General features: G+C 43.9%; 1 protein-coding gene and 1 non-coding gene across 2 annotated transcripts in view; one reads left to right on the top strand and one right to left on the bottom strand.

Annotated features, from left to right (window-relative positions):
• The window catches only part of LOC120860933 (vegetative cell wall protein gp1-like), a 109,227-nt gene that overhangs the window by 89,349 nt on the left and 6,305 nt on the right, over nt 1-13,573 (bottom strand). Inside the window, exons 2-3 of the mRNA XM_040236643.1 lie at nt 2,989-3,099; nt 2,301-2,448 (exon numbers count right to left, since the gene is read on the bottom strand). Coding sequence (XP_040092577.1) covers nt 2,301-2,448; nt 2,989-3,099 — 259 coding nt within the window. The remainder of the gene's footprint in view (nt 1-2,300; nt 2,449-2,988; nt 3,100-13,573) is intronic.
• TRNAY-AUA lies at nt 1,526-1,597 on the top strand. The gene has a single exon. It is a non-coding gene; the product is annotated as a tRNA-Tyr (tRNA).

Here is a 13,573-nt window from a genome sequence, read left to right as displayed (position 1 = left end):
CAAATAGATAAAATTATTTGAATCTACTTTATTTTTACATGGTAGGTATAAAATATTGTAAAAATGACTATAATTCTTCCCCTCCCTGTACCTGAGCTGTTAGAATGTGACTACAACCTTCCCCATCAAGAGGTAGGCTAGCCTTGAATCCCAGGTATTCTTGTGACTTGCTTTGGCTAATAGAATGTGGTGCAACTGATGTCGTGTAGTTCCAAGGGAGGCTTTGAGGAAGCGTCGAGCACTTCTGCTCTCTCTCAGATCCCTACCCAGATACCATGTGCAAAAGCCTCAGTCAGCCAGCTGGAACTCAGGAGACAGTATAAAACAGCAATAAGCCAACCAACCTGGGCCCACCCTGAGGTTGCCAGCCAACCCTGCAGACTCATGACTGAGCCTTCCAAGACCAGAAGAACTGCCTGGCAAAGCTCAGCCCAAACTGCTGATGCACAAAATTGTTAGCCACACAAGTGGCTATTGTTTTAACCTACAACTTTGGAGGCAGCTTATTTTGTGGCAAAAGGTATCTCCAATATTGATTCTGGAAAATGAATCTTTAGCATACGGGTCCATTTCCAAAAAACATGACAATCAGTAACACTGCTTTTCTCTCCCATCTCCCTTTGTCCTTCTTCCAAGGTAAGGATCTGAGTCAATGCTATTGAGTAGATAGGAGGAAATGCAGAAGAAATGCTGTATGCTGCTGCTGCTGCTAAGTCAATTCAGTCGTGTCCGACTCCGTACGACCTCATAGACAGCAGCCCACCAGGCTCCACCATCCCTGGGATTCTCCAGACAAGAACACTGGAGTGGGTTGCCATTTCCTTCTCCAATGCATGAAAGTGAAAAGTGAAAGTGAAGTCACTCAGTCGTGTCTGACTCTTCGCAACCCCATGGACTGCAGCCTACCAGGCTCCTCCATCCGTGGAAGTTTCCAGGCAAGAATACTGGAGCAGGGTGCCATTGCCTTTTCCGAAGTTCTGTATAGGTGCAGCTAAAATTTCACTTTACGAATCGCTCAAGAAAAAACCACAGAACTTCCCTGGTGGTCCAGTGGTTAAGAATCCACCTGCCAATGCAGGGGACATGGGATTGATCTCTGGTCTGGGAAGATTCCACCTGCCTTGGGACAACTGAGCATGTGTGCCACAACTCCTGAGCCTGCTCACTGTGAGCCCATGCTTTGCTATGAGAAGACACCGCAATGAGAAGCTGGAGTGCCACAGCTCTAGAAACCAAAGCAACAAAGGCCCAGAGTAACCAACAATAAATAAATAAAATTTTTAAAAAAGAAAAGACTGCACAGCTAAGAAATGAACTTTCAACCAATTATATAGGAAGAGATTTTTAGTCAGGTTGGACATTTTAGAATCAAGATTATGAAAGTCTCTATGCAGCCTATTGTCTTGATGTTTCTCCTATGAACCCAAAAGTGGGGACTGTAACAGACTCCCTTAGAGAACTTTTAGGAGGCCAGCAGCCTCCCTTGCCTGCTAGGGATTACAGCAAGTATAGGAAGAAAGAGACTTCCCTGGTGGCTCAGACGGTAAAGCGTCTGTCTATAATGCAGGAGACCCGGGTTCGATCCCTGGGTGGGGAAGATTCACTGGAGAAGGAAATGGCAATCCAACTCCAGTACTATTGCCTGGAAAATCCCATGGACAGAGAAGCCTGGTAGGCTACAGTCCATGGGGTCACAAAGAGTCGGACACAACTGAGTGACATTCCTTCCTCTGGAGCCTGAGCACCACCACTAGAGAAAAGCCCATACACCCTCAATTAAGACCAGAGGCAGCCAAAAATACATGTTAAAAAAAAAAAAAATCAAGTCTTTTAAAAAAATAAAAATAAAGGAAGAAAGAATATCTCTGTTTTTCCAATAACAGAATAAACCGTGTTTTAAAATAATTATTTCAGAGCTTGATATTGTGTCCATTATTTCTCCGTCTAGTACAAAAAGTTCGCTGGCCCTGCAGCCATTTCCTAGAAAAACGTCTGGCTGGTCTCTGGCCCAGGTCCTCACATAAACCTGGTTCTTTCTGCAGCTGCGATCATCCAGATAAATTCGCCCTCCAACCACAGCTTTGACACGGAGTGAGGGGTTCATCCCTCTGGGATCTAGTGCCCCTGTGGTTTGCTAAGTCATAATTAGACTTCAGAAACCTGACTCTTTACCTCAATCTCTGAAGCAAAGTTTCCTACAAATTTAACCTCAGGTCATATCATCAGGAACTTTAAATATCTGAAAAACCTTTCACTTCCTGCTGCTTTTTATTTCTCCAACCTGGACACTTAGGACGCACCTCCATTCATGAGGCTACTTCCTGCTCCCACCAGCCGGAAGAAGCTGGAAGAAGCTGAAAGAGGCAGAGGGCTTACACCCCTGGGAGGTGGAGCCACCCGCTGACTCACCTCGTAGACACTCGGAACATTCAACAGGGGCAGCAGGCCCTGAAGAGATGTACATAATTAGTGTGTACTTGCTAGCAAAGTAACCAGAAGGTCCTGTGAGCAGGTCCCATTAAATCTTCCTAAATTAGGGCCCTGACCTCTCAATAACCTCCTTGTATTTGCATGAGTTCATCTGCACAGTCACGATGCCATTTTCATGACAGGGTTTGGCTTAAGAGAAAGAAAAAGATGTGAATGACAGAGGCCTCATGTGTATCAGCGTCTAGAATACAAGGAAGGATGGAAACATGGTGTTTTTCTTCCTAACAAACTTCCTTAGGTATTTTCTACCCTAGTTGGTCGGTGTAAAGCACACTGACTCACAAATGCAGGGCAGTTGGGGTTGGGTTGGGGGTGGCTGGGAATATACAACTGGGTACATCTGTGTACTCCTGAGACACACCTCCCGTGTGGGGGAGATAAAGGCTGATCAAGATGAATATTTTCATCTACAGTCTTCAAGGAGGAAGTTTTGGGACAGTCCAGGCAAATGAGCTTGCATCTGTGGGCAAGGCAGAAGGGAAACCCAATCAGCTTTACCTGTGGGCTGGGGTGACATGCCTCCTCCTCACTCATCTGAAACAGCCCTTCATATGGGACTGCTGCAGCTAATGAATGTGCGAGCATATAGAGAGCTCGAGAAGACCATGCCTGTTAATTAAAGAACCGCTCACAATGTCAGGGGACACTTCATAATAATGTCATGCATTGCCGAGTTTTGCCTGTTACATGTTTCCACATAAAACAAAGAGTTTCTACAATTATAACTTTTAAACAGATGTTCAGTATTTTGAGGCTAATAAAGTATAGCTGCTGCTGTGCTGTGCTCAGTCATGTCTCTTCACATGGACTGTATGGACTGAAGGCTGCCAGGCTCCTCTGTCCATGGGATTTTCCAGGCAGGAATACTGGAGTGGGTTACCATTTCCTACTCTGGGGATCTTCCTGACCCAGAGATCGAACTCAAGTCTCTGTGTCTCCTGCATTGGTAGGTGGATTCTTTACACTGTGCCACCTGGAAGCCCATAAAGTATGGACAAATGATTATAAAAAGTCTAAGCATGTCTGAATGTTTTATAGCATGAAAATAACTCAGTGCAGTTTGAACATTTAGCAAAGGTTTTAAGTTTTAAGAAGTAGAAAAAAAAAACAAAAAGAAAAATAAACATTGTATAACATCACTTACATGTGGAATCTAGAAAAACAGTACAGATGAACTTATCTGCAAAGCAGAAATTGAGACACGGATGTAGAGAACAAACTTACGGATGCCAAGTGGGTAAGCGGGGTGGGGGGACAGGAATGAATTGGGAGATTGGGACTGACATATAATCTGTGGAAAATTCTGAAAGAAATGGGAATACCAGACCACCTGACCTGCCTCTTGAGAAACCTGTATGCAGGTCAGGAAGCAACAGTTAGAACTGGACAAGAAACAACAAACTGGTTCCAAATAGGACAAGTTCGTCAAGGCTATATATTGTCACCCTGCTTATTTAACTTATATGCAGAGTACATCATGAGAAACGCTGGGCTGGAAGAAGCACAAGCTGGAATCAAGATTGCTGGGAGAAATATCAATAACCTCAGATATGCAGATGACACCACCCTTATGGCAGAAACTGAAGAGGAGCTAAAAAGCCTCTTGATGAAAGTGAAAGAGGAGAGTAAAAAAGTTGGCTTAAAGCTCAACATTCAGTAAATGAAGATCATGGCATCCAGTCCCATCACTTCATGGGAAATAGATGGGGAAACAGTGGAAACAGTGTTAGACTTTATTTTGGGGGGCTCCAAAATCACTGCAGATGGTGATTGCAGCCATAAAATTAAAAGACGCTTACTCCTTGGAAGGAAAGTTATGAGCACCCTAGATAGCAGATTCAAAAGCAGAGACATTACTTTGCCAACTAAGGTCCGTCTAGTCAGGCTATGGTTTTTCCAGTGGTTATGTATGGATGTGAGAGTTGGACTGTGAAGAAAGCTGAGTGCTGAAGAATTGATGCTTTTGAACTGTGGTGTTGGAGAAGACTCTTGAGAGTCCCTTGGACTGCAAGGAGATCCAACCAGTCCATCCTAAAGGAGATCAGTCCTGGGTGTTCTTTGGAAGGAATGATGCTAAAGCTGAAACTCCAGTACTTTGGCCACCTCATGCGAAGAGTTGACTCATTGGAAAAGACTCTGATGCTGGGAGGGATTGGGGGCAGGAGGAGAAGGAGATGACCGAGGATGAGATGGCTGGATGGCATCACGGACTCGATGGACGTGAGTCTGAGTGAACTCCGGGAGTTGATGATGGACAGGGAGGCCTGGCGTGCTGCGATTCATGGGGTCGCAAAGAGTCGGACACAACTGAGCGACTGAACTGAACTGAACTGATGTATAAAACAGATAACTAATGAGAACCTACTGCATAGCACAAGAAACTCTACTCAGAGCTCCGTAGTGACCTAAATGGGAAGGAAATCCAAAAAGGAGGAAATATATGTGTACATATAACTGATTCACTGTGCCATACAGCAGAAACTAACACAACATTGAAAAGCAATTATACTCCAATAAAAATGAACTTTTAAAAAGTATTAAAAAACCTCCAATGACCTATACGTAAGAACTGCTAATGCAAGATTACAGAAAAGGTCATAGTATGAAATTAATAAAACTATGAAAAAGGAGTGAGAAGAGGAAGAACAATTCAGTAAGAAGGATGGTTAAAAATATGAAGAATAAATGCAAGACTAAACTAAACAATCCCAGGATGAAATGAAAGAGAGAAACCCAAGAACTATATGGTAAATGAAAGTACTGCAAAGTAAGGCTTTGGAGACAAGAGGTAAATACAATAAATATTATGTTAGTAGATACTAACATTCTTTACAAGAGTGGATGTAATTCTGGGAAGAGTTACACTAATGCAAAGACTTCTCAAGGTGTGTAGGCATCTACGTAAACATACGCACTGCAGCAGTAGCTGCCGGAGTCACCATCTTTTACCAGCTTAGTCACTGGTCAGTCAGGAACCTCACATACTGCTTATTCAGCTGTGTATAAACACTCAGTTCTCATGTTGTTTATAATCATAAAAGCAAAAATAATAGCAACAATTTAAATATATTTTTCATACCTAAGCTTTATTAAGATTTTGCTATCCCCTCAACCCTGTACCAACATTTTCATGTGTAATATGGCATTGATCCTACAAGAACTACTATTACCCTCATTCTACAAACAAGGGATGTGAGACAGAGTTACTAGTCTCCAACCTAGATTAGCGATCAATGCAAAGAAATAGAGGAAAACAATAGAATGGGAAAGTCTAGAGATCTCTTCAAGAAAACTAAAGATACCAAAGGAACATTTCATGCAAAGATGGCTCAATAAAGGACAGAAATGGTATGGACCTACAGAAGCAGAAGATATTAAGAAGAGGTGGCAAGAATACACGGAAGAACTATACAAAAAAGATCTTTATGACCCAGATAATCACAATGGTGTGATCACCAACCTAGAGCCAGACATCCTGGAATTCAAAGTCAAGTGGGCCTTAGGAAGCATCACTATGAGGAAAGTTAGTTGAGGTGATGGAATTCCAGTTGAGCTACTTCAAATCCTGAAAGATGATGCTGTGAAAGTGCTGCACTCAATATGCCAGCAAATTTGGAAAACTCAGCAGTGGCTACAGAACTGGAAAATGTCAGTTTTCATTCCATTCCCAAAGAAAGGTAATGCCAAAGAATGTTCAAACTACCACACAATTGCACTCATCTCACATGCTAGTAAGGTAATGCTCAAAATTCTTCAAGCCAGGCCCCAATTGTACATGAACCGTGAACTTCCAGATGTTCAAGCTGGATTTAGAAAAGGCAGAGGAACAAGAGATCAAATTGCCAACATCTGTTGTATCATCGAAAAAGTGAGAGAGTTCCAGAAAAACAACTACTTCTGCTTTATTGACTATGCCAAAGCCTTTGACTCTGTGGACCACAACAAACTATGGAAAATTCTGAAAGAGATGGGAATACCAGACCACCTGACCTGTGTCCTGAGAAATCTGTATGCAGGTCAGGAAGCAACAGTTAGAACTGGACATGGAACAACAGACTGTTTCCAGATAGGAAAAGGACTACGTCAAGGCTGTATATTGTCACCCTGCTCATTTAACTTCTATGCAGAGTACATCATGAGAAACGCTGGGCTAGATGAAGCACAAGCTGGAATCAAGATTACAGGGAGAAATATCAATAACCTCAGATATGCAGGTAACACCACCCTTATGGCAGAAAGTGAAGAACTAAAGAGCCTCTTGATGAAAGTGAAAGAGGAGAGTGAGAAAGTTGGCTTAAAGCTCAACATTCAGAAAAATAAGATCATGGCATCTGGTTCCATCACTTCATGGCAAATAGATGGGGAAAAAGTGGAAACAGTGAAAGACTTTATTTGGGGGGTTCCAAAATCACTGCAGATGATGACTGCAGCCATGAAATGAAAACATGCTTGCTCCTTGGAAGAAAAACTATGACCAACCTAGACAGCATATTAAAAAGCAGAGACATCACTTTGCCAACAAAGGTCCATCTAGTCAAAGCTATGGCTTTTCCAGTAGTCATGTATGGATATGAGAGCTGGACCATAAAGAAAGCTGAATGCCGAAGAATTGATGCTTTTAAACTATGGTGTTGGAGAAGACTCTTGAGAGTCCCTTTGACTGCAAGGAGATCAAACCAGTCAATCCTAAAGAAAATCAGTCCTGAATATTCATTGGAAGGACTGATGCTAAAGCTGAAATTCCAATAATTTGGCCACCTGATGCATAGAACTGACTTATTAGAAAAGACTCTGATGCTGGGAAAGATTGAAGGCAGGAGGAGAAGGGGATGACAGAGAATGAGATGGTTGGTTGGCATCACCGACTCAATGGATGTGAGTTTGAGTGAACTCCAGGAGTTGGCGACAAAGAAGGAGGCCTGGTGTGCTGCAGTCCATGGGGTCGCAAAGAGTCGGATACGATTGAGCGACTGAACAGAACTTAGATTAGCCTTTATGACTTTTCAAATATCAGCACTAAACTTACGGGGTAATATGAAGTGTAAAGGATTTCCCAGGTGGCACTAGTGGTAAAGAACCCAGCTACCAATGCAGGAGATATAAGAGATACGTGTTCGATCCCTGGGTTAGCAAGATTCCCCTGGATAAGGGCACGGCAAACCACTCCGGTATTCTTGCCTAGAGAATCCCATGGACAAAGAAGCATGAAGGGCTACAGTCTGTAGGGTCTCACAGAGTCAGACACGACTGAATCAACTGAGCACGCATGCACGGATGAAGTCTGAAATTGCTCCAAAGGCCTGGGATACTCAATGCTAGAGCTCTGTGGTTTGCTCCTGAAGCACACTGGGCCATGCAGCACTGCAGTCTTTTTTCCCAGTATTTCCAGAGGGAGCCTGTGAGTTGCCTCACACTGACCTGAGCCCTGGACACAGAGCGGGATTCACATGGGTTTATGGCCAATAGTGGGCGCTATCTTGAATTGAAGTTAACAAGAAACTGAATGATCTTGTTTACTTAACAGTCTCACTAACTGGGCAAGGCAGTGCCATGGCTAAGAACAAAAAAGTGGGTGTTGCAGAGTTAGACAGACCTGGGTGCAAATCTAAGTCTACCACTTACTAGCTAAGATTACGGGCAAGTAATTTACCATCTTTAGGCTTTTGTTTCCTCCTACATTGCACAAAGAGAAATGGAGTTAGGTTTTACCTGTAGCCTGAAGAATTTAAGTGAAAAAATCAATATACTCAGGTTTCCTAGAATCAGCATTAACTAGCACCTAGAAGGTGATGGCACCCCATTCCAGTACTCTTGCCTGGAAAATCCCATGGACAGAGGAGCCTGGTAGGCTGCAGTCCATGGGGTTGCTAGGAGTCAGACATGACTGAGCGACTTCACTTTCACTTTTCACTTTCCTGCATTGGAGAAGGAAATGGCAACCCACTCCAGTGTTCTTGCCTGGAGAATCCCAGGGACGGGGGAGCCTGGTGGGCTGCCGTCTCTGGGGTCGCACAGAGTCAGACATGACTGAAGCGACTTGGCGGCAGCAGCAGCACCTAGAAGGGTTTGCCAGCGAGGTTACAGAATTCTCTTTGCCACGAACCTTCGAAACTATGACACCGCCTCATGAATCACAAGAGTTTCCATGAGACCTTCCCCAGTTCAGAGGGCAGTACTGGTGGTCTGTGAAGAAGTCGCAGGTGGTCCCTCTGGTCCCTTCATATCAATATTAATGAGAACCTTTTGCTGTTAACCAATTTGCTTAACAAAAGATAACTTTCACTTAATGGAACCACTGTTTCGTTTGCCCACACCAAGTTTTGTTAAAATACATTAGAAAATGAAGCTATTGCTGCTTGAAAATTATCTGCCATGCCTGTTTCATGATAGCAGAGAGCCGTCAAACGTGTCTGATACTGTCAGTGTGCCGAAACATATCAAAATCAATTACTTCCCAGCATTGATGAGATAAATAACCAAACAAATGTAAATGAGTAGTGGTTGGGTTAAATAAAGAACTTAATCCTCTTTTGTGCCTGAGCATTAAATTTGATTAATTTAGGTCTAGCCTATTTTTTGTGGTCGGAGAAGGCAATGGCACCCCACTCCAGTATTCTTGCCTGGAAAATCCCATGAATGGAGGAGGCTGGTAGGCTGCAGTCCAAGGGGTTGCTAATAGAACAATGGGTAAACAAGCACAGAAAAGTGCAGGCCTGGGTTTTAGGCACTCTTGATAAGAGTCTGCCTGAATGAATGGACAGATTAGGCAGGTGCCAGTTCCACCTGGCAACCACGCTAGGGAAAGTCAGCTCAGTATTTCTGCTTCAGGGCAGACCCAACCCAAGAAAAAGCTGCCCAATGGTACAGAGGTAGACACAGATTCAGTCCACCTAGGCGACGGTCCACCCTACTACCTGCAGAATGGACCCACACAACCTGAAACTGCCTTCGTGCTCGTTCCATACGAGCGAGTCAGCAACTCTGAAAATCTGTTCCATTACTTCACAAACAATGACTGTCTGACACGTGTAAGTCCTAATCCATGTTCTCAGGACACGTGTGGTTTGGTAAGAAAAAACACAATTATAGAAGTTACAATCAAGTATACTGAGAATCAGGATAAGGCAAGCAGAAGAGGGGTAGGGCAGGAGTCGTAACCGAGTCTAGTGGTCAGGGACTTGCAAAAAAGAAACCAAGCCAGACACTAGCTACAGGCACTACAAGCAGATGTTACTCCGGAACTACTACAGTAGGGCAAAGAGACCTCAGTATAAAACTGAGCCGAAGTCCAAATACAGCAGAGACAGGTGGGGATTCACGGGCAACAAGCAGAGTGAGGGGGTCAGTGGATGGAAAATCACTAAGCGGACACCTCAAGGATTAAGGATTCTGGCTAACTTGCTCTAACAGGATTTTTGCTAAAGGCAGGCCAGGGACTGAGACATCAAGGGTGGGGGATGAGGAACCTGAAGAAGTGAAGTGAAAGTCATTCAGTCATGCCTGACTCTTTGCCATCCTATGGACTATAGCCTGCCAGGCTCCTCTGTCCATGGAATTCTCCAGGCAAGAATACTGGAGTGGGTAGTCATTCTCTTCTCCAGGGATCGTCCTAACCCAAGGACTGTACCCAGGTCTCCAGCAGTACAGGCAGATTCTTCACCATCTCAGCAACCAGAGGAAACTGATCAGATATCAAAAGTGGTAGGACACCAAGGAAGTGGGGAATTCTCACTAAACTCACTTAACAGGATTCCTGTGAAAACGGCCTTCAGCAGGCCAAGAATAGGGCCCAAGGACAAGGTCTAGTCCAAAAAATGGCTCAGAGGAGGCTGTCTAAAGTTTGGTCAAGAAGAAAGTCTCTGCCAGAGTTCTTGTTGCACAGAAAGGAGTATTTCAACTACAAGTCAAAGCCTGACTGAAGCTGGACTCGGAGAGATTCTGAGAAGGCAGAAGAGCACGTGTGAAGGCCTCTGAACTCAGGGAGCATGGTGTATTTGGGAAAGCGAAAGAAACTGGTTATGATTGGTCCATAAAGGTGGAGACAAAGAGGGGAGGAAGTGAGACTAGAGACACTAGCAAAAGAGGGCTTTGGGGGTTTAGTGAATTTTGTCAGAAGCTCAGATTTTGTCCTAAGACTAGAGGGAAAGGTTGAGCTGGGGAAGTAATATGACTAGATTTCTCTCGCCTGCAGAATGGAAGAAAGGGAGATGGCAGCAGGCAAGACTGGGGGTTGGGAGTCCAGCTAAGCACGTGCGACAGCAACTTGGATGTTAATACAACTTGGGTGCTAGTGGTGGCATGGAGCTAGAGAGAAATAGAAGAATTAAGTTATTTAGGAAAAAAGAATAACAAGACATGATTTTCGGCAGGAGAGAAAGGTAGGACTCAAGACAGCTCCTAGGTTTCTGACTTTGGCTACGGATGGCTACTGAAGTTAGGAACATTAATGGAAGAACAGCCTGGCAGAAGGTTAGCTTGAAACATGACAAGTTTGAGCTGTAAGCCATTTGAGTTTGGAACTCGGGAGTTGGAACCCTATTAGCCTCAGTCCTACAGGGCTTTGCACTGTCTCTAGAGGGCTGGTGTGGCCATCCCGGACGTTCTCACTGATTATTAGGTACTTAGTCTGAAGACTCACCTACACCTGGGAAGGTGGGAAGTCAAGGGACAGGGGCTGGAGAAAAGGGTAGATAGAAAGAATAACCAGAGGGACAGCCAGTAGAAAGAGAACATAGGAAACATCAAAAAGGATAATTAGCTCCTCCTTACCTCTCTCCTTTTTAGAATCCCCCCTACCCCTGATATAATGTAACAAGAAGGGCACTCTACCTCTTTGGTATCTTTTCCAAAACATAATCATGTGAAAAACAAAAGACAAACCCATTCTACAGGATAACTTCCAATTTCTCAGGATTGTCAAAGTCACAAAAAAACAAGGAAAGACTGAGAAACTGTCAGACCAGAGGAGCCTGCAGAAACAGGACAACGAAACGAAATGTGGGTGCCTGGAATGGAATCTGGAACAGAAAGAGGACGTTAATCCAAAAGACGGTGAAATTCAAAGTCTGGAATTTAGTTAATATAATGTACCAATGCTGACTTCTTAGTTGTAACAAATGTATCGTGGTTGTGTAAGATATTAAAAACGGGGCAAACAGGATGATGGGATATAGGAAAATTCTGTACTACTTATACAAAGTGAAAGTGAAAGAATCAGTCACTCAGTCATGTCTGACTCTCTGTGACCCCATGGACTGTAGTTCACCAGGTTCCTCTGTCCATGAAATTCCAGGCAAGAATAGAGTGGGTTGCCATTCCCTTTTCCAGGGGATCTTCTCAACCTAGGGATCAAACCCAGACCTTTTGCATTGCAGGCAGATTTTTCACCATCTGAGTCACCAAGGAAGCTCCCCTTTCTATAATTCTACATTATTCCATCCAAAAAAGGTTGTTTTTAAAGAGTGACTGTATGTCATCAAGAACTCTCCAATGCAAAATGAAGCCAACGAGAAATCCTCTGTAACTTTGGGAGTCATAGCACATTATGAAAGTACAGTGGTACCTTATTTCCAAGCCCAAATGGAGAAGGAAGTGTACCATGGAGGTCAATTTTTCAGAAAATTGAAACTAACCCTTCAGTCACAAAAAAAACCCCACTATTTTCAGCATTTTTTTTTCACAGCAAGCCTTCAAAAGCAGATGATAAAGTTCCCTGCCCTCTGAGCAGAGGACAATAAATGCAATTGAATCCTTTCTGGGTTAATCAGGGTCATTGGTATGAACATCTGCTATTACATTACATCATATCAAGCATGGTTCTGCCTTTAGCTTTCTTTACTGAGTCATGGAGTTGGAAATGCAGGGACCATCTCTCCACAGCCATGAAATGACTAGGGAATGCCCCAAGGACGTGGATTAAGGATATGACACGTGTGTGGAACCACAGGTGAGCCCCCCATGGAGTTGAGAGCATTTTCCACCTTCTTAAACATTAGCAATTCAGCTGGAGAGCAGCTGGCAGCTGAATTTTCCTTTCTGTGCCTTTTCTGTTAGTAATGCAACTTCTGTAGTTTGCTGAATCCAAAAGAAATCCTCTGAACAACAGAAGACCCCAGTCATCTCTATTGACGTCATTCCAGACCTGAGAATCGGGTAGAGATGAGGGGTAAACTCACTGATATTTTCAGGAGGAAGTTTAAGTTGGGATCCTTCCCAGCTCTAGCTGGGAAATATTTTGTTTGTGGTGTATATCAGGGGTGGATTATTTGGCTTCTGTTACACAAAGGGGGCTTCCCTGGTGGCTCAGAGTTTAAAGAATCTACCTGCAATGCAAGGGATGCGGGAGACACAGGTTCAATTCCTGGGTCAGATATGACCCCCAAAGGCACAGAGGATTTCTCGTTGGCTTCATTTTGCATTGGAGAGTTCTTGATGACATACAGTCACTCTTTAAAAAACAACCTTTTTTGGATGGAATAATGTAGAATTATAGAAAGGGGGGCTTCCTTGGTGACTCAGATGGTGAAAAATCTGCCTGCAATGCAAAAGGTCTGGATTTGATCCCTAGGTTGAGAAGATCCCCTGGAAAAGGGAATGGCAACCCACTCTATTCTTGCCTGGAATTTCATGGACAGAGGAACCTGGTGAACTACAGTCCATGGGGTCACAGAGAGTCAGACATGACTGAGTGACTGATTCTTTCACTTTCACTTTGTATAAGTAGTACAGAATTTTCCTATATCCCATCATCCTGTTTGCCCCGTTTTTAATATCTTACACAACCATGATACATTTGTTACAGCTAAGAAGTCAGCATTGGTACATTGAGTTCAGTCCTGAGTTCAGTCGCTCAGGTGTGTCCAACTCTTTTCGACCCCACGAATCACAGCACGCCAGGCCTCCCTGTCCATCACCAGCTCCTGGAGTTCACTCAGACTCATGTGCATCGAGTCAGTGATGCCATCCAGCCATCTCATCCTCGGTCGTCCCCTTCTCCTCCTGCCCCCAATCCTTCCCAGCATCACAGTCTTTTCCAATGAGTCAACTCTTTGCATGAGGTGGCCAAAGTACTGGAGTTTCAGCT

This window comes from Oryx dammah, unplaced genomic scaffold, assembly GCF_014754425.2.
Source record: "Oryx dammah isolate SB20612 unplaced genomic scaffold, SCBI_Odam_1.1 HiC_scaffold_11210, whole genome shotgun sequence".
NCBI lineage: Eukaryota > Metazoa > Chordata > Mammalia > Artiodactyla > Bovidae > Oryx > Oryx dammah.
Note: the sequence above shows the minus strand (reverse complement) of the source record. Positions and strands in the feature narration are given on the sequence as shown.